Source organism: Onychomys torridus, chromosome X (assembly GCF_903995425.1).
Source record: "Onychomys torridus chromosome X, mOncTor1.1, whole genome shotgun sequence".
In the NCBI taxonomy this organism is placed as follows: Eukaryota; Metazoa; Chordata; class Mammalia; order Rodentia; family Cricetidae; genus Onychomys; species Onychomys torridus.
In genome coordinates, this window is record NC_050466.1 from 9,901,134 (window position 1) to 9,922,892 (window position 21,759).

At 37.8% G+C, this 21,759-nt stretch overlaps 1 protein-coding gene across 1 annotated transcript in view; it reads right to left on the reverse strand.

Moving 5' to 3' along the window:
- The window catches only part of Efhc2 (EF-hand domain containing 2), a 179,474-nt gene that overhangs the window by 74,234 nt on the left and 83,481 nt on the right, over nt 1-21,759 (reverse strand). The window contains exons 4-8 of the mRNA XM_036174907.1: nt 20,374-20,597; nt 16,990-17,241; nt 14,540-14,653; nt 13,667-13,805; nt 6,087-6,252 (exon numbers count right to left, since the gene is read on the reverse strand). Coding sequence (XP_036030800.1) covers nt 6,087-6,252; nt 13,667-13,805; nt 14,540-14,653; nt 16,990-17,241; nt 20,374-20,597 — 895 coding nt within the window. The remainder of the gene's footprint in view (nt 1-6,086; nt 6,253-13,666; nt 13,806-14,539; nt 14,654-16,989; nt 17,242-20,373; nt 20,598-21,759) is intronic.

The following is a 21,759-nucleotide window of genomic DNA, read 5'->3' on the forward strand; positions in this document are numbered from 1 at the left end:
AGCCCATTTCTATTAGTCTATATATCAGCACATGTTCTGTGGCTTTACCTGTGTGCCATTACATGCTGCTCCCTGGACTGCCGGATCACATCTCTCTCCCCTCTCTTTTCTTTTTGCTGCCTCCCTCTTCAATTTCCCACCTAGCTACAATCTGACTTGCCATAGGCCAAATGCCTTTATTTATCAACCAATCAGAGCAACACATATTCACAGAGTACAGAAAGACATCTCACAGCAGGTAGAGGCATAAACATTGGCCTAAGCCAATCCAGATGATATACTCTACTGGGCTCCTGGGACGCCTCAAGTCCAGGATGTAGCAGGAATCTTAACAGGTCTTATTAATAAAATCAAACCTCGAACCAGGTATTGGGGTGACCACTGGAAGACCGGAGAAGCAGAACAAGCCACAGCTACCTCCCCTCGCCAGTTCCTCAGCTGATCCTGTTTCCTCAGATTGGATGCCTCTGAGTCCTCATCCACATGAATCTCAGCTGAACTGTGCTGCTCAAAGCCTAAAAGCTTAACCAGCCAAAAGCTTCTAGTTTCTGGTCCTCATGCCTTGTATACCTTTCTGCTTTCTACCATCACTTCCTGGGGTTAAAGGCATGAGTCACCCATGTTGGGCGCCAAATGTAGATGTAACAGTCTTGTTAAATAAGAAACACAGAACCAATTGCAGAGTTCAAAACCACGAGGTCAGAGCAAGAGTGGAAAACCTTAGCCTTCACTGCTTCTGCTGTCCTTCCTCTCCACAAGAGACCTACTTCTGTGTGTCCTGTCTATTTATAGACTTTCTGTTCTGCTTTCTCATTGGTTGTAAACCCAGCCACATGACCTCCTCGTCACTGCCTGTCTGTACAGACCTCCAGGTCTTCTATGGTTGGTATTGAGATTAAAGGCATGTGTCAGCATGCTGGCTGTATCCTTGAATACACAGAGATCCGCCTAGCTCTGCCTCTCAGTGCTGGGATTAAAGGCGTGCACCACCACCGCCCAGCTTCTGCTCTGGCTTGCTCTGACCCCAAGGCAACTTTATTAACATACAAATAAAATCACATTTTACAAATATAGCATTACCACACCAGGACTTTTCTGCCTTGCAGCTCACATATACTCCTCTCTATCTCTCCATCTCTCTAGGATCATTCTCAACTCCTTTCAAGGAGAACATTAACTTTTCCCCTTCATAAACATCATGACTATGCCTCTATTTTAATGTACTTATTATTTTTATTGTATGTAGTCATTACATGTCTGTTTTCAAAGGGAAAAGCTGTCTTATTTTAACCATTATCTGCTATAACATTTTTTATTATATTATACTAAATGTTTTCAGAAAATTACACCTATAAAGATAAACTTAAACCTATGTGAATGAATAGGTGAGTAAAGATGGAATGTAATAAAATTTAAAATTTTTCTCAGGTAAGCAATGCTAACACACACCTGTAGCCCCAGCACTGGGGAGGCTAAGTTCATGAGTCTAAAGCCTGTCTGGGCTACACAGTAAGACCCTATCTTAAAAATAAAAGAAATAGTTCCCAAAGTTGGTTGCATAAGCAACTAAGTAGCTCATGGTCTCTCAGTAAAACATACAGCTGCAGTTACTAGCCAGTGAAAGTCAGCCCGTCAACAAATAGTAAGCCCTTGGGGAGGTCTCTAATAATCAAAAGCATTACCCTTACAAGTACCCATTCCTTTCATCACTTCCCTAGCATTTTCAGATTCTCCTATCCTGAAATCCATTCTTTGTGTTCACAGTGAAACAAACCACAACAAAGTATTTCTAATTTGCAAAGGCATAACATGCTCTTCTTCTGCCCCTTCTTGAACTGCATAGGAAGGTGGCCTGGGAAAGTACAGTGGCAAGATTGCCAACTTAAGGCCTTGTGTGAGACAGAGCACAACAGTTTGTAAAGCTCATCCCAGACGGCCTGGGCAAAACCACCAGTGGGGTCACAATTTTGATTTTCCAAAGTGCCTAGTTCCAAAGCTTCAGATGGACCTTATAAACTATTTGGGCCAGTTATTCCATATCAGTTCCCTTCTCTGGTACCTAATTGAACTCACAAATAAGAAATATTTAACAGCCCCTTCTTCTAAAAGACGCATATATCTTTATGAGTCTAAAACATCAATTAACAATTGAATGAGTTCTAAGCTAAGTCTAAATGAATAGTATCTTAAATTTAACTTCTTGGGACTTAAGTTTATAAGTGCATATATTTACTGGGAATATTTGAATATGCTACCCATTCCCCCCCTTAATTCTAATATTCTGGATATCTAATCAATTGGTAACATAAACCTACTCAATAAAATTGAGTCATTCATGAAGTTTGATGTACATAAAAGTCACCTGGAAAACTTGTTACATATGCAGAAACCATAATCTCACCACCAGAGATACGAACTCACAAGTGAGCTTATATTTGCAGAAAACTACATTATTAATATGCTACCAGGGGAGTCTGACAAGATAGTCCCCAGAGGAAATTTTAAAAAAGCTCTAAATATGTTAAAAATATTTCCTTCATATAAGCCAATTATCAAATGCCTGAACACTTTTGATCACAGTCTCTACTGTCCCAGGTGATCAACTACTTGTATCTCTTGCATCAACCATGATGTTACATTTAGCAATTTAGCACTATACAGTCTTGTACTTTTGGCTGCTTGTTTTAATATGTGTTTATTCCCATTGTCCCAAAACAAATTATAAATTTAGGATGTATGTGTTAATGTTTTAGACATATAGCCCAATGTTACCTATCTTCACTGCATTGAATTCTCCCTACCGTCCCTTTCCTGCTGTCTTCCCCATGCTGGGGATGGCATCCAAGGCCTAAAGTATGCCAGTAAGTCATGTCCACTGCCCCTTCTCATTTCATTTAAATCCATTTCTATTGGTAAAGGGTTGTGTTACCTAAACCACTCTTACAAAAGCTAACAATCATGTCCACAATGCCAAATCCAGTTATTAGTCCTTTTTTACATCTAATTTTACTAATCAGCAACTTCTTCTATGACACTCTTGATCACTTGACTCAAAGTATTATGCATTTTCTTAGCTTTATGTCATTCCTATCTCTTTGTTTGTCCCACATCATCTTCCTTCAGAGGTTCCTTCTCTTTTTTCCAAATGCTTAATTTTGGATGTCCCAAGGTTTATTCATGTCCTTCTTGACATCTATTCATCCTTGGTGATCTAACACAGTCTGATAGCTTTAGAACAATTTGGTATCATGAACTAAAATGCTAACTACATGCTGATGACTTCCAAATTTACATCTCCAGCTTAGACCCGCCTCCTGAATACCCTCAATACATACCATACCCATCTTCATTTGGTATCTAATTGCCATCTCAACTTGTTCTAAAACTGAACTTGTGCTCTTGCCCCCAAACCCATTCTACCTATGACACCATTCCAATTACTCATGTCTAAACATTGAGACATCTACAGCTCTTCTTTCACACCTCATATCTAATCTATCAGAAAATCCTATTAGCTCTACATTCAAAAGTTCAGTTCCCAGCACCCACATAGCAGCTCACAACCACCTATAACTTCAGTTCCAGAAGATCTTATGGCCTCCTCTGACCTCCAGAAGCACCATACATGAATGTGGTGGACATACATACATGCAGACAAAACACTTATACAATAGACATATATATATTTTTTTAAAGAACAGGACTAGCAAACATTTTTTTCAACCAATGTACTTATTTATCTGCACCTTTTCTTAGTGGATGAAACATTTGCTGGCATTCTTCTAACTCTCAGATAAACAATAAAACCAGTCTGTTACTCCAAGGAACTCTTAGTCTGGGGGAGCCCAGAAATTACATATGTGAGTAATCCTCAAGTCATGTGGTAAGTACAGATTCTATGGCAAGGAAGGTGAACTTCAGAAATGAAATTTCCCTAGATTCACTACCTAGTTTAACTAAAAATTAGCTGTGAGTTTGGACAAGTTGCAGAGCTTCTTAGAGTCCTGTTTTCCTTATTTGAAAATAGGTGTAAGAATATAATCTGTTGTCTTCTAAGGCTGCTTTAAAGATTAGATGATATCAGATTTTATAAAGTAGTTAATTCAAAGCAAACTACTAACTGCTTCTTATCACTAGTACTATTATTATTAGAAGTATGATTAGCAGAGTATTGTGTGTACAAAGAGAACAAAGTACTTCAGTCCTGTTCAGCCAGTTTGTGCCAGTTACCATGGAAACAAGGTCACTGTGTAGGAGGAGCTTGAAGGAAGTATATTCCTGACACAAAACAAGCACTGGACAAAAAGAAATGAAATTATAGACATTTGTGCCTATATCCCCATCCTCCAACACACAAAAGTATGACTTACATGTACAAGTCTATCTGTAGTTAGGGTCCTCAGGGCAGTTTTACAGTGCAGACAGAAACTAAGTGAACTATCCACAAAGAACTATTTTTCCCTGGGTTTAGAAGCAACACCCTGGATAATATTTCATATTATTTAGTTATAAGAAAACTTCCCTGTTCTTTTACAATAGGGATATTCTTCTCTTCCATATCCTCCAGGTGGCTGCCCTTAAAAACAGTAGTTACTGAAAAAAAGTCCATCAAAGTCTACCCTGGAACCTAGCCATAATACTGTTACCAACAAGAGAACATGGACATGTTGATGTCCCTTTTATGTGTAAAAATCAGTTGATTCTCAAACACTGATGCACCTCAGGATCCCCCAGGGTGCTTGTGTAAAGAGATTGTTGGTCCCCACCCCAACATTTCTTTCTTACTCCATCCAGAAGTAAGCACAGAGTTAACATTCTACCAATTATGGGAACCACACTTTGAGAAGTAGAGAGTTTGAAATTTAAATAAAACTCTAAAGATCTTAAAAATAAACTGTAATTTCTTGAAAACAAATGACATCATATCACAGCAAAGGCATACCTTCCCACATTCCATACAATTTACCGCCAGACAGTTAAACCATTTTTATAGATATAGCATAACATTTTATTCTCTTTCTTTCGAATTTTGACAACAGCATGGGATCTCATTCAGTTTGACTAAATTCTAGGTGCTTTTTCTTCTTCAACTCTTAAGACATGTTCCCTTTATAATTTTTCTCCCAGAATCTCCCAACCCATTATCTCCCTCACACAAAGCCACAATTTTTAATTTATATCCTATTTAAGCATCTGCAACATTTCTGCACAATTTTTCCCTGACTTTTTTTCTCCAAGGCCTGCTCATCCTGAAGAACCAAAAGGTAGACATAACCAGTGCTCATATTCTACATGAACAATTCAGGAGCAGATTGTGCATCATGTGTATTAGAGATACTTTGGAAAATCTATCTTTTAAAATTACATTCAGCAATATAAGCAGTCTGTTCCTACTGAACTCAAACCAAACCTCTCAAGTCAAAGCAACATGAGTTTTCTAAAATCACGTGTTGAAAAACACTAACAAATCATTGAAATCTCTATATCAGGGGTTGGCAAATCATACTCTGTGAGACAGATCCAGCTGGCCATCTGTGTTTGTAAGCCTTTGAGCTAACTGTTGTTTGTACACTTTTATGTGGTTGAAAAAAAAATATAAGAATAATATATTGTGATGTGTTAATGTTTTATGCAATTCAGATGTCAATGTCCATAAAATGTTTTATTGGAACACAGTTATACATGTGTTTACATTCTGTCCACGTAGCTTTCATGCTATAATGGCACATCTGAGTGGCTGTGATGGAGGCTGTATGGCCCACAAATTCAAAGCCACGTACTCCCTGACCTTTGAAATCTGCTGACAATTCCTCTACATTATTTCCTCAAGAGAGAGAAAGACAGATAGATATGAAAAGATATCAGGCAAGGGATGATATGACTTTATAGGTCTCCAAATAACAGTTCAATTAAAATATGAACTCCAGGAAGAAGCCGTCAATACCTGTGCATTCATCAACCTCATTGGAAAGCTACAGTAACATGTCCCTGGGCTCAAAATCAAATGAGCTGTGTGACAGGGTTATATCATAAATTCTAAACATCTTTGGGAAAGCTAGGACTACAATCAAGGTCCCCTCAGGCACCTGTCTAGTTCCACGAATTTTTTGAAGTTCCTCCGATGAGGTGTGGGCTTGAGGCCCACGCAGGAGCGGAAAGAATCCTCTTCAGACCCAAAGCCAGTGTAAGGTGGGTACTTCCTTTCTATTTTTGGAAGAGGAGGAGGCTTGCATGAAATGGCAGTAAAATTATCTATAACAAAACACAGGCAAACAAAACATCAATATTTTTTTGCCCTGCTTATGGTTGTTTTTAAAGGTCTGTTATTATTTCAAGATGAACATGGAGATTTTGTACACTATTTTAAACTCTTTCAAACAAAACATGGTAAAATCCTATGAGAGGAGGTTTCAATCATGTTTATAAAAACCGCAAAGCTCACTTAATAGTCATTGGTTCAAAAGAAAAAAAAAGCAGAAATCTTTGTCAAATAACCTCACACCTCCATTTCTGAATATTATTTTTGCTCTTTTGATTTTTCCAATGATATGAAAATTCAAACTTGAAACTTTATGCCATCAATTCCATATTTTAACCTGTAATTTGGCCCTCTCTTATCTTCAGTCAACACTCACTAATAAAAATTATTTTCCAAATAGGACTGACTCCTGACTGCTTCCCTTTTAACTTTATCCACTGGCCAGTTCTTCCTCCTTGGATCCACTTTTTAAGCCCTCTTTTTTTGTCTCTAATTCAACTCTAAGACACTGTACTGTCTATTAAAAAACAAATAGAAAAATAAAATCCCCTTCCTGTCACCAGCCACTGTTCCAGGTCACTCTTGTAATTGCTCAAGATAACATTGCAACTGTAGTTGTAATGAAGCAAAAATCCAGTTAAGGATACCCCACCACCTACATTCTCAAATGGAATGTGACATGGTCAATACTGTTGACTTTATTTTTTACTTATCATGTGTAAAAAAGGAAAGACTAGGGCATGCTTACAATATCTCTTGAAGCTCTTAGGTAATCATTATGGGGCTGTGTCATCTCTAAGAAGCAAGTGTGCTTTCTAGAACAAATAACATACTGACCCAATCTATCCAAGTCACTATGTTTGACCCACTACAAATTGCAAAGGAGATTCTAGAACATTTCTCAAAACAAAATTAAAACATACTGCTGTCTTTGTCTTTCTTTCTTCCCTAAGATTGATAGATGTTTCAGTTGAGAACAAAAAGAGTTCTACAAATGTAAATATTTCCTTTTCCATGGTCAACTTCTAATAGAAGAAAGAATCCAGATTTTGGTACATACCACCATTAGAAAAAAAATAGACACCGATTTGTCATCTAAAATTCTAAAAATTTAAGTGGATTTGTTAATTGATCAAAAGGCTAAAGGTATGGAGCCAATTGTAATTCTGATTTCAAAACATTTTTCAGCTTTCAACTTTTCTTAGATTTCCTAACTGCCTTTGTGTGAGATTTCCTGAGGCAAAATCCCCAGTAGAGTATTGTTCCATCTTAACAGAAACTGCTCACAGCAGACATGTTGACAAAGGAGTTGCCATCAACCATTTCTCACTGGCTCAGTGAAAGGATACAACCAGTGTGTCCTTATAGAGAATCTCATGAACCTTTCCTAATGTTCATTTTGTGATTAAAGAGACATTTTGGTAATAAGAGAAAAGCACAAATCTTCAAGTTTGAACTGTAGTAGACTCTATCCTTGCTCACCATTACATCAAAAACACTACTGTTTGCTACCTTTGTTCCAGGGCAAGCACCATGGAAATGGCAGGAAAGCTTTATGTAATTAGAAAATTGGAGCCTGAGCAGTTTCTTCCAACAGGGAAGTAGTGCGCTCTGACTACTAGGTGCATATACATACAACTCTACCTACAAGTTAGAGTGCACTGACCAAAAGATTGCACTATACACGAATCTGAGTGCACTAACCAAAAATTTTGATTCTTAAGCATAAAGTCACTAAGAATATATTCTATAGCCTTCATTACAAATCTTAAAACATGGTGTTGTTTTCTCAACTACCTAATTTTTGCAACAGATTTAAGTAACAAAAGAACCAATTTAGAGCTTTCCTCTGCACCCACAGTGCCATCTAGTGTATAAAAAATGAGAATTGTTCCACTTCACCACCCTTGACTTTTATAACATCATATAGATCCTTTTTGGAAACTCTGGATCAAGATTCAACTTTAATTCCTATTGCCTTGGTAGCTCATATAGGTTCACAAAGCCACAGAACCATCTACCCTGCTTATTTCAGAAATGTTGAGCAAATGAAAAGGCACATACTTTTGTATAAGCATCTTCTCAAATATGTTCTATAACTGATATTTGGGTAGACACTGAAACACTCGTGTCTTCCAAGTACTTTGATTCCTCTCATTCCAAATGACTTGTACATATGAACTGAATGCCTATCCATGAATGAATAGATTCAAACAAACTTCCGAGAGATTGTATATAGAAATGGAGTCTAATGGTTCTCCATGCTGTCTTGGGTGGAAGCATTATTGGGGAAAGACACTAAATACCTCAAAAGTTTATCTCCTATGATCTAATAACCCATACTTTAGGAAATTGGAAGCTTACATAATTTTGAAAAAAATTCTTCAAGCCAAAGAATGCCAGATTATTAAGACAAAATTAAGCCAGGGCTTTGGACTAGGACCCCTATAAAGGAAGAACTTTGAAAACTAAGCAACCAAGATGGTAGCTTCAAAGGTAATCCACCTCTGCTTGTAGTCAATACCTAGGCTAAACAATTAGTGAATTATACAGTCAGAACTCAAAGTTCTATTCTCCAACCATCCTTACTAAGTCTATAGGGGTAGTGAAGTAAGTAAACCTGGGAAGTCCATCAAGGCCACATGGTAAGCCATAAACCAGTCCTATGTTTGCATAAACCAGTTTCCTCAAGTGATCACTGACTTGTCTTCTGCCATGTCTTCCTCCTTCTAGTCCTGAGAGTTCAGAGATAGCCTGAATTGATCATAGAAAATGAAAGGAGCTTTAAAATTGTCTTCAACCTTAGTCTCAACATAAGTACTCAAAACCACTGAGAATGAATGATTCTGTTACTGCTTTGGTTTTGCCAATCACCAAAATCAGTGATTAGAAAATATTCCTATAAGCTCGGTATAATGGTATATAGGCCTGTAAATCCCAGTAGTGGGAGGCTGAGACAGGAATATTGTCATAAATGTATGGCCAGCTTGTGTTACATAGTGAGTACCAACTCAGCCAGGACTACACAGCAAGACAGTGTTAGAGGAAAGGAGACAGAAGAGAGAGGGTAAAGGAGGAGAGGGGAGAAAGTAGAGAAAAATCTTATTAGTCAATAACCTAAGGCATAAATTCCTAGGTAAGAATAGTTAAAATTCAAATCTTTGTCTTTTTAGTGCCAAGAAGGACAAACTAGAATCCTTAGAACATTTTCAAATCTTCATCTACAGGAAAGACCAACAGACTTCTACCTGCTAATCTGTTTTTGTCCACATCAATAGTAAGTGAACTACTCTATCCTGGCAGGTAAGCCACCAGCAGCAGGATGGCCACACTGATTGATGCAGAAGTTACAATGGACAAGACTGTACAAAATATCTATGGAATTACCATCTCCTTGATCTCCTAAAATGAATGAAGGAATCTCATCTTTCTATGGGACTGCTTCGCATACAGAGGCTCAAATGTCTTTCAGAATTCTATCAAGCCCTGTACTTCTACATGAATAGAAAAGATATCCATACATCTTCCTTGGATTATGGCCAACTCCTTTTCTTTTTCTGCCATTTTTTCTCCCCTAAAATAAAGTGGAATTTTACCACATAAGACAAGGGTCTAAAGTACTAAGGCTGAATAATGTATTAGAGATTGTCCCTGGGGGCTGGGGAGATGGCTCAGTTGTCAGTTGGCAAAGTTGTTACACAAGCATGAATATCTAAATTCTATACCCAGCATCTATGTAAAAAATAGGCAGACATGACAGCATGTGCCTATAATATCAGCAATGGGGAGATGGGGTTTACTGGCTAGCCAGTCTAGTAGAACTGATGAACTCTAGGTTCAGTGAGAGTCTATGTCTCAAAACTAAGGTAGAGAGCCATTGAGGTAGTCCCAACATTGATGTCTTGCCACCACATACACACATATGCAGCCACCAACAGGAATACACAGACACACAAACACACACACACACACACACACACACACACACACACACACACACACACACGAGAGAGAGAGAGAGAGAGAGAGAGAGAGAGAGAGAGAGACTCTTCCTTCTTTCTTCCAGGACCACAGTTTAGGCTTCAGTAACAGCAAAACATAATATATAAGATTATATCTTATCAATTTTTAAGACCACATGAATTATGAACAAAATTATCTCCCTTACCATCACATTAATACTATTTATTAAAATTGCTTGTTAATGTTTATGTTAACTGTTACAGTACATGGAAAAGTTTCTCATCCTTATAAGTATTTTTACCAACATGTCACAGCCACTAATGAAGAAAAATAAAGATCACTTTTCTAATTTTTTAAATGCCAGAAATAACTACATTTAAGTAACATGAAGTATATTAATTTAACTTTACAAAAGTCAGAAAAAGCAAATGTAAAGATTATTAGAGAATGTGAGTCCACTTCTCCAGATTCTACCATGCAAATAATCTACAGTCATTGGTAACATTAAGTATGGTATTAAAACTCAAAATATATTTTGTAATAGTATTTGTTAAACAGGATTATTTTAACACGTTGTGGGAAGTATTAAAAAGTTGGCATGACTATGAAATGCATCCTAAATTTGTATTTGCATAATTTTCTGCTTTAAAATACACTGCTAACTTTAAAGGCACAAAGTACATTTTTTACATAATATAGTATTAGTCTAGAGGGAACAAAGGAAATGGACTAAAAGAAATTAAACACGAGGACAGAATCAACTGGAATGGACTACAAGGCATTTGAAGCTGATACATTTACACAGAACAGCTAGGTCTGGGGCATACCAGAAAATTCACGCTATCTCATAAAATTCCCTGTAGAAGCTACTAAAGATATAGACGAGTGACCGAGTCCCTTTCACTACAGCATCCATTTTTCCCTAATACAAATAACAAAACCCAAGCTGATGAACATCAGCCAAATTTGGAACTCTGTTTGGGAAATCATATACTATTTGGGAATTGTTATGGTAAGCTGTAAATCTACCACATCCTTTCATGAGAGTAATCTTCAGGTGTATGTAAAAGTTTTCAGTGAGCCATCCTCAAATTCTCAATCTTCATTGAAGGTGTACTGATTCTAAACAGGTATCTATATTTATTAAGGGCAATTCCTTTCCCCATTGATTTAAGGGCCACTAGAAACTTCTCTAGAGCAGCTGCCACCTACACATTCATTCCTACACAACTGTCTATAATCCTTGAATATGTTCAGCTGTGTCCACTAAAGAGAACCAATGAAAGTGAGAGACCAGCCACCAAGTTGACTCATGTCCGACCCAGACATGTTCATGAATCTAGCATGCAGATGTGGTAGAACAAATTCCCCTAATGAACCTGAAAGGGAAACCGGAAGTCCTTTGCATTCTAACCCCTTTGTGTGCTTTATGCACCTTCCGTCAGAATCCAGATTCCTAGGAGACACAATACTACACAGTGCAAACACCACACAAGGTCAGCAGGCTGTAGCTAGAGTTTTCCTGTCTGGCCCAGAGTCAGGACAAATCTCTCTTACCCACCAGGCCCATAGATGCTCAGACCCAAACAAGTAAACATACAGAAACTTACATTGTTTACAAACTGTTTGGCTGTGGCAGGCTTCTTGTTATCTACTTTTTCTATCTTAAATTAACCCATTTCTGTTAGTCTATACTTTGCCACATGGCTTGTGGCTTACCGGTGTCTTTACATGTTGCTTTTCATGGCGGTGGCTGGTGGTGTCTCTCTCCAGCCTTCTACTTCCCAGAATCCTCTTCTCTCTTGTCCCGCCTATACTTTCTGCCTAGCCACTGGCCAAACAGCATTTTATTTGTACAGAGCGATATCCACAGCAGGCCTCCTTTCATTTAAGACACAAAGCATCTGGGTGGCTTTTTTTAATTAAAATTTTTTCATACAATATATTTTGATCATGTTTTTTCACAGATCCTCATGGATCCTTCTCACCTCCCCTCCCACCCAACTTTATATTCTAGTCCTCTCTCCCAAAACAACAAAACAAAACCTCCCACAAAAAAACACAAAATGAAAATAAAAACAAGCAAAAGGTCAATAAGACAAAAACATGTCAAAATGAAACAAAATATCCAAGCTTCTTATTTTTAAGAAGACACAGGCGTTCAGCTTCATTTTACCACTCAGAGAGCATGTTTAAGTGAATACACCACAGTTCACAGAAATACACACCAATCCTCCAGATCAACATACTACACATGCTCTAATTCAGCCCGCTGTATCAGTATTGATCAGGTATAATTTCTTTTTCTATCATTCTCCCTTAAACAATAACAACTATTTACATAGCATTTATACTGAATTAGGTATCACAAGCAATATAATATTGATTTAAAGTAGCAAGGCACCTGTTTGTTACCCAAGTTACTTAGGAGGCTAAAATGTAAGTATTGCCAAGTTCAATACAAGACTGAGTAATATGATGAGACTCTGTCTCAAATTAAATGAATGAATGAATGCATACATAAAAGAGTATATAGGAGGATGTGTATAGGTTCTTTGCAAATGCTGTACCATTTCATCTTAGGCATCCCTCAGAGAGGTAGGAATAGAGGAAGGGCTAGAACCAATTCTCTGAAGATACTGAAGGATGATTACATAGAGTACAAGGAACCAACACATTTCCAAAACACACCCTGGTAGGTCAACAAATCCTATCAGTTCCAGCAGCAGCAGGTGTGTGGACCATATGTAGAGACAAGGTTTAGGAAGTGGGTGGAAGTGAGAGTTTAACAAATGAAGGTTTTGGATATTAGATTTTATAGCACATCCTCTGCCTGCTTCTCTCATGGTGCAGTGTTCTGCAGGTCCCAGATCCTCTCTTTTAGACTATAAACCTCTTCTATAACTCTGCATCACCTCTAGCCTACTGCATTGACCTACACATAGTAGGTACTTAGTAAATCATTAGTTTTCACTCAACTGAACTTACCTGCCTGGAATGGACTTGATACCCATGAAAAGAGAAATGGGAAACCTAGCTGGGCCTCACCAGGAACTGCAAAGCTAACTGGCACAAGAGATTTCCCTAGAGAACTCAAGTGAATGTCATCCATTATGGTGAGCAAAAATTAAATGAATAGAAGGGATTTAACATTTCTAGTTCAAGTGTCCTACCAGAATATAGTGCATTACAGAGAGAAAGAGACTTATAAGGGGAAATGGAAGCCCCTGGCATGAGACAGACAAGTTTAATTCTTGCTCTTTCTCTCTATTGCATAACCTTGGACAACTGAGCTTAAAGGACCTCAATTTCTTCATCTGCAACATGGAGACAATGAGCCTTTTCATAGAGGCCTGATTTCAGGAATATGAAAAGAACAAAAGTAAATCTTAAATAGGGCATAAAGTGATAAAATATTTTCTAACTAGCGTGAGTATCACTTACCAATTCCATACTTTGTCCTGTAATAGGTCTTGGTAAATTCATCACAGTCACAGAGGAGGACTTTCCTTCCCCACACATTGATGGTGGCACCTATAGCCAGGTCCTGGTCTGTATAAAACTCTTGCTCTATTTTTCCTAGCTGATAAAACAGAGGAACATAGCATTGGCCCTATGTATCTGTCCAAGAACTACATGGTTTTTCCCAAGAAAAGAATTTAAAAAAAATAACTTAATTACATCATTTACAAATAAATTTTAAAATCAAATCAACTCTAAGAATTAATTTTTTATTTTTGTACATTTGTGTGTGATATGTGTTGTGTATGTATGTGTGTATTCATGTGTATAATTCATGTTGAGTATAGATGTTCACATGCCACAGATCATGTATGGAAGTTGGATGTTGATGCTCACCTTCCATCCTTTGAGACAGGATCTCTTTGATGTTAGGCACTGTGTATGCCAAACCAGCTAGTCTTTGAGCAGCTGAGGATTCCCCAACTTCCCATATCACTCATAGGAGTACTGGGATTACAGGTGATCTTTACTGTTCCTGAATTTACATATGTTCTTGGGGGTGTTATACTTAGGTCTTTACATCTGCACAGCAAGCACCTTCCCCACTCAGCCATCTTCTCAGCCCATCTATTTTATTTTATTTTAACACTGTAGTGCTTGCACAATCAATGCAATGCATATATTTCTATATGCATTTACAATTATATTTATTGACAAAAGGCAATAGAATGCATATGTTTATGTATTTCTTAATTTCATTCACTAGCTCTCAAGGCAAGAATATACAATTCACCCCAACATCCAGGTTTCTCAAAAGTCACACAGAAATCAGTAATAAAACCCCAGGATCCTCACCTGATATTTATCCAACAGGTAGCCATCTGCTCGCCATTCTGACAAGCCCCCATACACATTGAGGACTGCTCGATTTGTTATCTGGCCTGGTTGAAAGATTCCAGGTGGGCCATACTGTAAGATAAAACCCAAACATGGTACATGTCTCCAGACACAGAGATAGATGCAGTCCTAGAATATATACTAAAATTCAGCCTTGTATGGCTCTATTCTAACATCAGTAAGAAGCCAGTCTATCCACCTCATGTTCTGCTGCCACATGTCCTTCACAGCCCTGATAAATATACATTTTTCCTCAAACATTTCCATCCTATAGGTTTTCAGTTTTTTCCTTCTTTTTTCTTTGTTTTTGAGACGAGGATGATGTCAAACTCATGTAGTTTAGGATGACCTTGAACTCTTGATCTTCCTCTTCTACCTCCTACCTGCTAGGATTGTAGTCATATGTCACCACAGCCAGCCTTCCATCCTGCAAGTAGCCCTCTGCTTGGTTCCCCATTCAGTCCATTGTCTGCTTCCCTTTCTAAACTTCACCAAAACATACACCATGGGCTCAGGCCACTTTCTATATTTCTCCAGCTGTTGTGCAGGCAGTTATCTTTTGAATCCCCTGAGTGCAAACATCTCCAAGGAAAAATGACTGCCTCCTTGCTTCCTTTCTTTGTTCTGTCTACCAAGCAAGTTATCCAGTCCTGAGCACAGGAAACAGGCTACAGCTAGCAGCCTGACTTGTTCTCAGAATGTCAGCTTCTTAATTCTCTCACCTCAACAACGTTACTTACTCCTTGCTTTGAGTATCCATCCCTTCTGGATCTCACCCTAGTGAGAATCTGTACTCCACAAAACAGGACATAAGCCATTTTCTTTTTCATTACAGCCCAAGAGGTGGCAAAAGGAACTCACTAAATATTTGTTGAATAAGTACATAAAATGAAGCTATTGATGGTAATAAGACATACTGCAAATGTCAGGTGCATCATTATTTCATATTTAACCTATTTCTCAAAGACATTCTAAAAACAGATTTCCCTGGCTCCTCCTGGAGGCCTCCGGTGCATATTTTAGAGCTCCCTCAGGGACAAACTCTACCTCCCCCAGCCTTGAAGCATCACAGCAGGACTTCTGGCAGTAGGCCCAGAGAATCTGGGAGAGCCTCCTGTGAGGATTGAATGGCTCGCGGTTGTTTGCATAAGAAATGAGTGCTCCTGGTAACCTTTTCAGAAACAGTAAGAATTAAGTTTAAATATTTTATCCAAATTAGAAATAAAATGCAACAAAGACCTGTGAAAAGCAACTTCGGTTCTCTATGACCTGATAGGTATTAATAAATGGGTCCTTAGACAGTGGCTCTTAATGTATCATCTCATTTAAGCCTTCTAGTTAAGGAAGCTCTGTTAACTGTATTTTAAAGGTGTGGAAATAAGTGTTCAAAGAGGTTAAGTGGCTTGCCCATGCTCACATGGCTATCAAAAGACAAATCCACAATTCTAATCCAGGTCTGTCTCTATGTCATTCCTGCTGTGCCAGCTCACTTCCCTCTGAAATGCTGACAAGTGTTTGAAGAAACAAACTTGGCAAATCTTTGTCCTAGTAAAGAAAATGCCAGTGTCATTACTGAGGTGGTTACTGGCTAGTTGGTCACTATACTTAGAATTGTTATTCACTTCTTTGCATACGTGTGTTTGTGTACACATGTGTATATTCACACTTTGATCAATACCATGAGGTTGGTAGGATACAGGATGGTAGTGTCCCACTCAAAGCCAGTAAATTAATTTCAAGAGAATCCCATATTTCATAATAGTGATTGTTGTGAATTCAACCAAAAACAGTTTACTTCCCTTACATATATTCCTTTCCTTGCCCTATGTGTGCTGGCTAGTTTGTTGGTTTTTTCATGGAGGTGGGGTTTATTTATTTTATTGTTGTTCCTTTGTTTGTTTGATTTCGTCAATTTGGCACAAGCTAGGGTCATCTGAGAGAGAAAATCTCAAGTGAGAAACTGCCTCCATGAAATGGGCCTGTGGGCAAGTCTGTAGGGCATTTTCTTGATTGATGATTGATGTGGGAGGGTCCAGCTCACTGTGGGCAGTGCCACCCCTGAGTAAGTGATCCTGGGTGATATAAGAAAGTAAGTTAAGCAAGCTATATAGAGCAAATTGAGTAAGCAGCACTCCTGTATGACTTCTGCATAAGTTCCTGCCTCCAGGTACCTGCCCTTCATGAGTTCCTGCCCTGACTTGTCTGAGTGATGGGTTGTGATGTGGAACTGTTAAACGGGAAAAAAGTCCCTTCCCCCATTAGTTGCTTTGGTCATGGGGTTTTAGCACAGCAACAGAAACCCTAACTTAGCCAAGTAGCATGAAGTAACTGTCTTTCACAGAGCCATCACACAACATTCCAAACAATGACTTAAGTCTCTTGCCCCACAAACGTAGTCAAATACTTACCTTGGGAAGCTTACTCCTCCGAAGGAATGACGACATAGCATCCCGGCCTGAATTAAGTGGCAGTACTTCTCTGACTTCTACAGTACCATCAGACAGGAAGTAATGCAGGACAAGTTCTCTACGGTCCCCAAACAGTGAGGTTGAGTCATCCCACAGGCAGAAGAAACGCAAAACCTTCCCATCATACTGGAGGAACCGTTTCAGAGTGTCAAAGTACTGATAGGGACGAAAAGGATCCACAAACTCTAATACCTGCAAATGGAGAAAGTGTCAGAAACATTGCAGGCTTTGTGTAGTCATTTCTGGGTGGCAAGCAAGCAATTAATATATATATTTTTTCTGTAGACTGTTCTGTCATACTTTTTAAAAGATTTCAACCAAATATTATGACATACAGATATATGGATCCAGGCATACAGATATATGAACTCACAGTCAGTTTTAACCTTAAGAATATAGGTAAATATTAGAAAGCTTTTCATATTTTGTTAAACATTATTTTAACATACAACTATATTTCTGAGATATGTTTGAAGTTGATATTTTTCAAAGCCTTAGAAATTTATAACAAATGGACAAATCCATTCTATGGTGACAGAAACAAGAGCAGTAATTGTTTCTGTGTAGGGGATATAACAAGAAAGGGTGACATCAGGAGATTTGACCAGAAAGGAAAGAAAGGGATTATTCTGAGGCTATAGGAAATAGCCTGTATCTTTTCTTTTTGGCCATGCTGATGATTGAACTCAGAGTCTTACAAATGCTGGGGAAATGTTCTACTAGTAAGCTATAGCCCCAACCCCAAATACTTTACATCTTAAAATTTTCATATTGGTTACTTTCTTGTACACATTTTCCAAATAACTGATGTGCACTGATTTAAGATCTGTATGTTAATCCTAAGATGATTATATTTTAATTTTTAAAATGTGTATTTTCACTGGAAATTTCCCACATGTTTGTGTGTATGTGTGTGTTTTTTCTCACTTGTTTATATTTTTTTACAAAGATAAGAGGAAGAAATGTATTTACAGTTTAATTTTGTTCAAACAACTTCAGATACCCAGAAAATGGAAGCCCAGTGGAAAGAGGAGCAGAGAAAATGGAGAACTTCCAAGAATCCACAAAGAAACACTCTTTGGCTGGACTTTCCTCCAGAAACAGTGAATTCCATGGTCTTCCTGGTGCATCTTCCTTCCATTTGATACCTCTTAGCTCTGTCTTAGAGTATAGCTGCCTCCATTCTATCCCATATAAGCAAATGATATTGTTACATAAGGAAGGATTCACTTGGGAAACGTTATTATATATAAAACATTTGAAGTAAGTTATATAATTGTTCTATAAATTCCTGAAATACTGTGTCTATCTAGAACAGTCTAGGTACATGGTTATCTCAAGAGGAAAACACAACAGCTTTATAGAAGCTCTTCACGCTTTATCTTTAATATTTAATTGAAATTATGGGACCTCTGTTTCCATTAATTAAAATGCTTTTAATGTATAAGTAGTTTAACTTTACATATCAAGGTAGCAAACACTTAAGAACTAAATCCAAATCCATAAAATTCTATGTAAAAACCTCTTATTAAACTCTTAATTTCCCTAGGTTCCTATATTTATTAATGAATTTTCTTTGCCCTAATGGAATGCTAAAATGGTTCTCACAGTCTAGAAGGAAATTATTTAAAATATTTGCTTGTCCTTGTTTTATTTCCAATTCCTGGCACAAACTTTTTCTTCTTTAGAAATCTATAAAATCTAACAGTAGTCTATGAAATTCATATATTATACCATCATTTACAATCACTATCATATAATAATAACTCTTAGTGAATGCATATAGCCATATGCAAGAAGCAGTAACTCTATGGATCTTTTTCCTTCAGATTCTCTCTGGGGCTTCTAAAGACTTTGTATTTACCATCCAGGACATATGAAAGATGTAAAAATGAGTCCAAACCTAAAAATCTCCTTTTACAGTGGTACAAAGTCATTTTACCTTAGATATTCCAGGATTAATAATACATAACCTTCACAGGAGGATTGTATGCCTACAACATCAAAGAATAATTCTACTGAGGCTAAGAGGCAGGTACAGGGGATGATCCTACAAATAGTTTTTAATGAGAGATAAAAACAGAATCATTTAAAATTTTGTTATTCTGAAAGGAAAGGAATTATAAGGTTTGAAAACAGTAAAAATTCCAGGAAACTAATTAATGGAGACAGCAATGAAAAGCGTAGTTATCCTTGCGTGGAGAGAAGGACTGATTAGAATTCCTGAGGGGATTTTCTGGGAGGAGGGAGTAAGGAACTACGCAATATCATAGTTTGAATGCAAGTAAAGACTCACTCACTCCAAAGGATATTTAATGCCTGTATATTTGGCCATGTGCAGTTATATGTTAACAATAACAAAAATAGTGAGGAATGGTAGTACACATCTGCAATCTCAGCATTTAAGAATCAGGAGTATAGTAAGTTCAAGATCAGCCTGAGTTACACAGTGAATTCAATACTAGTCTGTGCTATTATAGTGACTACCTGTCTCAAGAATCTATAAATGAATAAATACAAAAAATAAAAAAATAAAAAGGGAAACAAATGACAATTACAAACATCAAGTTAAGAATCCAGAAATTTCCATTTTAGTCCTAATATAGAGCCTGGTTAGGTAGGCAACCCAACCAATGATACTTCCTCTTTTGGATATTCAAAGCCCTCTGGTATGCAGAGCTTTCTGGGTATTCAGAGCCTTCTGGGAAATAGAAAAGTAGGGTCAAGGGATCAGTTCAAAAAACTGCAGAACAATAACACCGACTCTTTGCTCCTTACAATAGGATCAGATTTTAAATGCAATCATGTTTTATAATTAGGAGAAATAAAAATCATGGCTACTTCACTCTTTGAGAATATTTCAGCATTCAATATCACAAAGTTCCAAGAAGGAAGAAAATGTTCAAGGTTTGGTTTATTTGATCAGTAGCATAGAAGAAAGATTTTTTTTTCCAGCCAGAGATAGGCAACTAAAACCAGAAAACATAAGCAGAAGAAATATGGGTTTAACTCACATACTATTGGTGACTACAGAACTAATTATGGGCTCCTCAACATTATCTCACCTAAGCAGCTCACTAAATCCTCCTGTAGCTAAAAAGGAGGCTCCCAAAAAGAACTGGGGGTGAGGGTAAAGGAAGCCTGCAAGGAAGGGAGTGAGGAGGTCATTCCTGTTCTGTGGCTACCATTTAGTCTTCCTTTCTATCCAAAAAACATGACAGCTCTCATAAATATGGTTTCAAAAGTCTTCTGTATCTACAGCAAGAGTACCAGCATTGTTCATCAAGTCTCTGAATAAGAAGTCACAGATGTATCAATTCTCACCTCTCTCCGCATCTTCATGTAGGGATCTACTGGACGTGGTTCTGGAGGATTCAGTTTGATTCCTATTTTCTTTAGAAAATTTTTTGTGAATGTATCACAATCATAAATCTTAAACTTGCGCCCATAGAAGACAACATGTGTGTTGATATTAAAGTGAAACACAGTATAAAACTGATCATCATCTGGAGGTGGGAGAGGAATCCGATGGCGCCTGATAGAAGTGCCTGAGGGATAAATAACATACAGTTTTTTTTAACCATGTGGCTAGCAAGAAGTTATAGTATATCTCAGCAACAACTCTCCATGCTTCCCTGCAATGGGGTAATGGGAAAGGAGTCATTTCTAGGAGGCAGCGTTATACATTCACACTCAAGTAAAAATGAACTAAGACTTCTTAGGTCTGGAGATCTCTGACTAGCCTGATAATGACATTTGAGTTTCCTAAGTGTTGCTAGGGAAGTATTTTTATAAACCACAAAGACCAGAGGACAGGAATGGATACAATGGAGTTAGCACAGTGAGCAAAAGTGCCACTCTGTCATGTACCTTCCCTACAATAAATAGGCTTGCTTTAAATTACTAGATGAAACTCAATGAATTCAACTAAACAAGGCATTAAGGCTCCAAAGTAAAGTGCTCATAAAAAGGCACATGCTTGGCTCAAAAAGCCAATATATAAGTAAACAAATAGCTTTAGTTTATATGTGCCAACACTGTGATTTACAACCTCAATAAGCATGAATGACTACACTGCTTGGAAATGTCATAGAACCCTTTTTCATCTAGAAACTTATTCTTCCTTCCTCCATTACTTCTGCCTATCTCCACCCAACTACCTCCATCAAACGAGGATTGCTAGAGACTTCATAGTTTCAGCCAGTATTCTGAGTCATGGGCTCTTGATTTCATCACATCTTTCATAAACAACCCTATGTTGCTCATTTTCTTCCTGGTAGAGACAAAGGGATAGTTTGTTGTTCAACAGAAGTGAACAGCAGCAAAAGAGGCCATCCCTTTTTGAGCCAGTTTCCTCAATCTCAGTTCCCAAGTTCCCCTTGGGAGATAGAATGAGGATGAGATAACACATGCAGACACAAGTGGCACAACCAGAGAGGAACTTTAGGAAACCTAAACCTTCCATGGGCAGTTAGTAGTCCTACTTGACTGAACAATAAACATGTTTGCCCTTGTGGCAGGGAAGCACTGCCTCTGTCTTCCAAGGCTATAAGCCAACATGCATTAGAAAGCAAGGCCATCTTTGTTTTTCTAAAGCTGTCTACTATGTATATAAACAGCCTTGAAGAGCAAGCTCTGAGCAAAGAGTAGTATAGTATATCAAGACATACAGAAATGAAAACTACTCACACAGTGTTGTCTCTCAATATG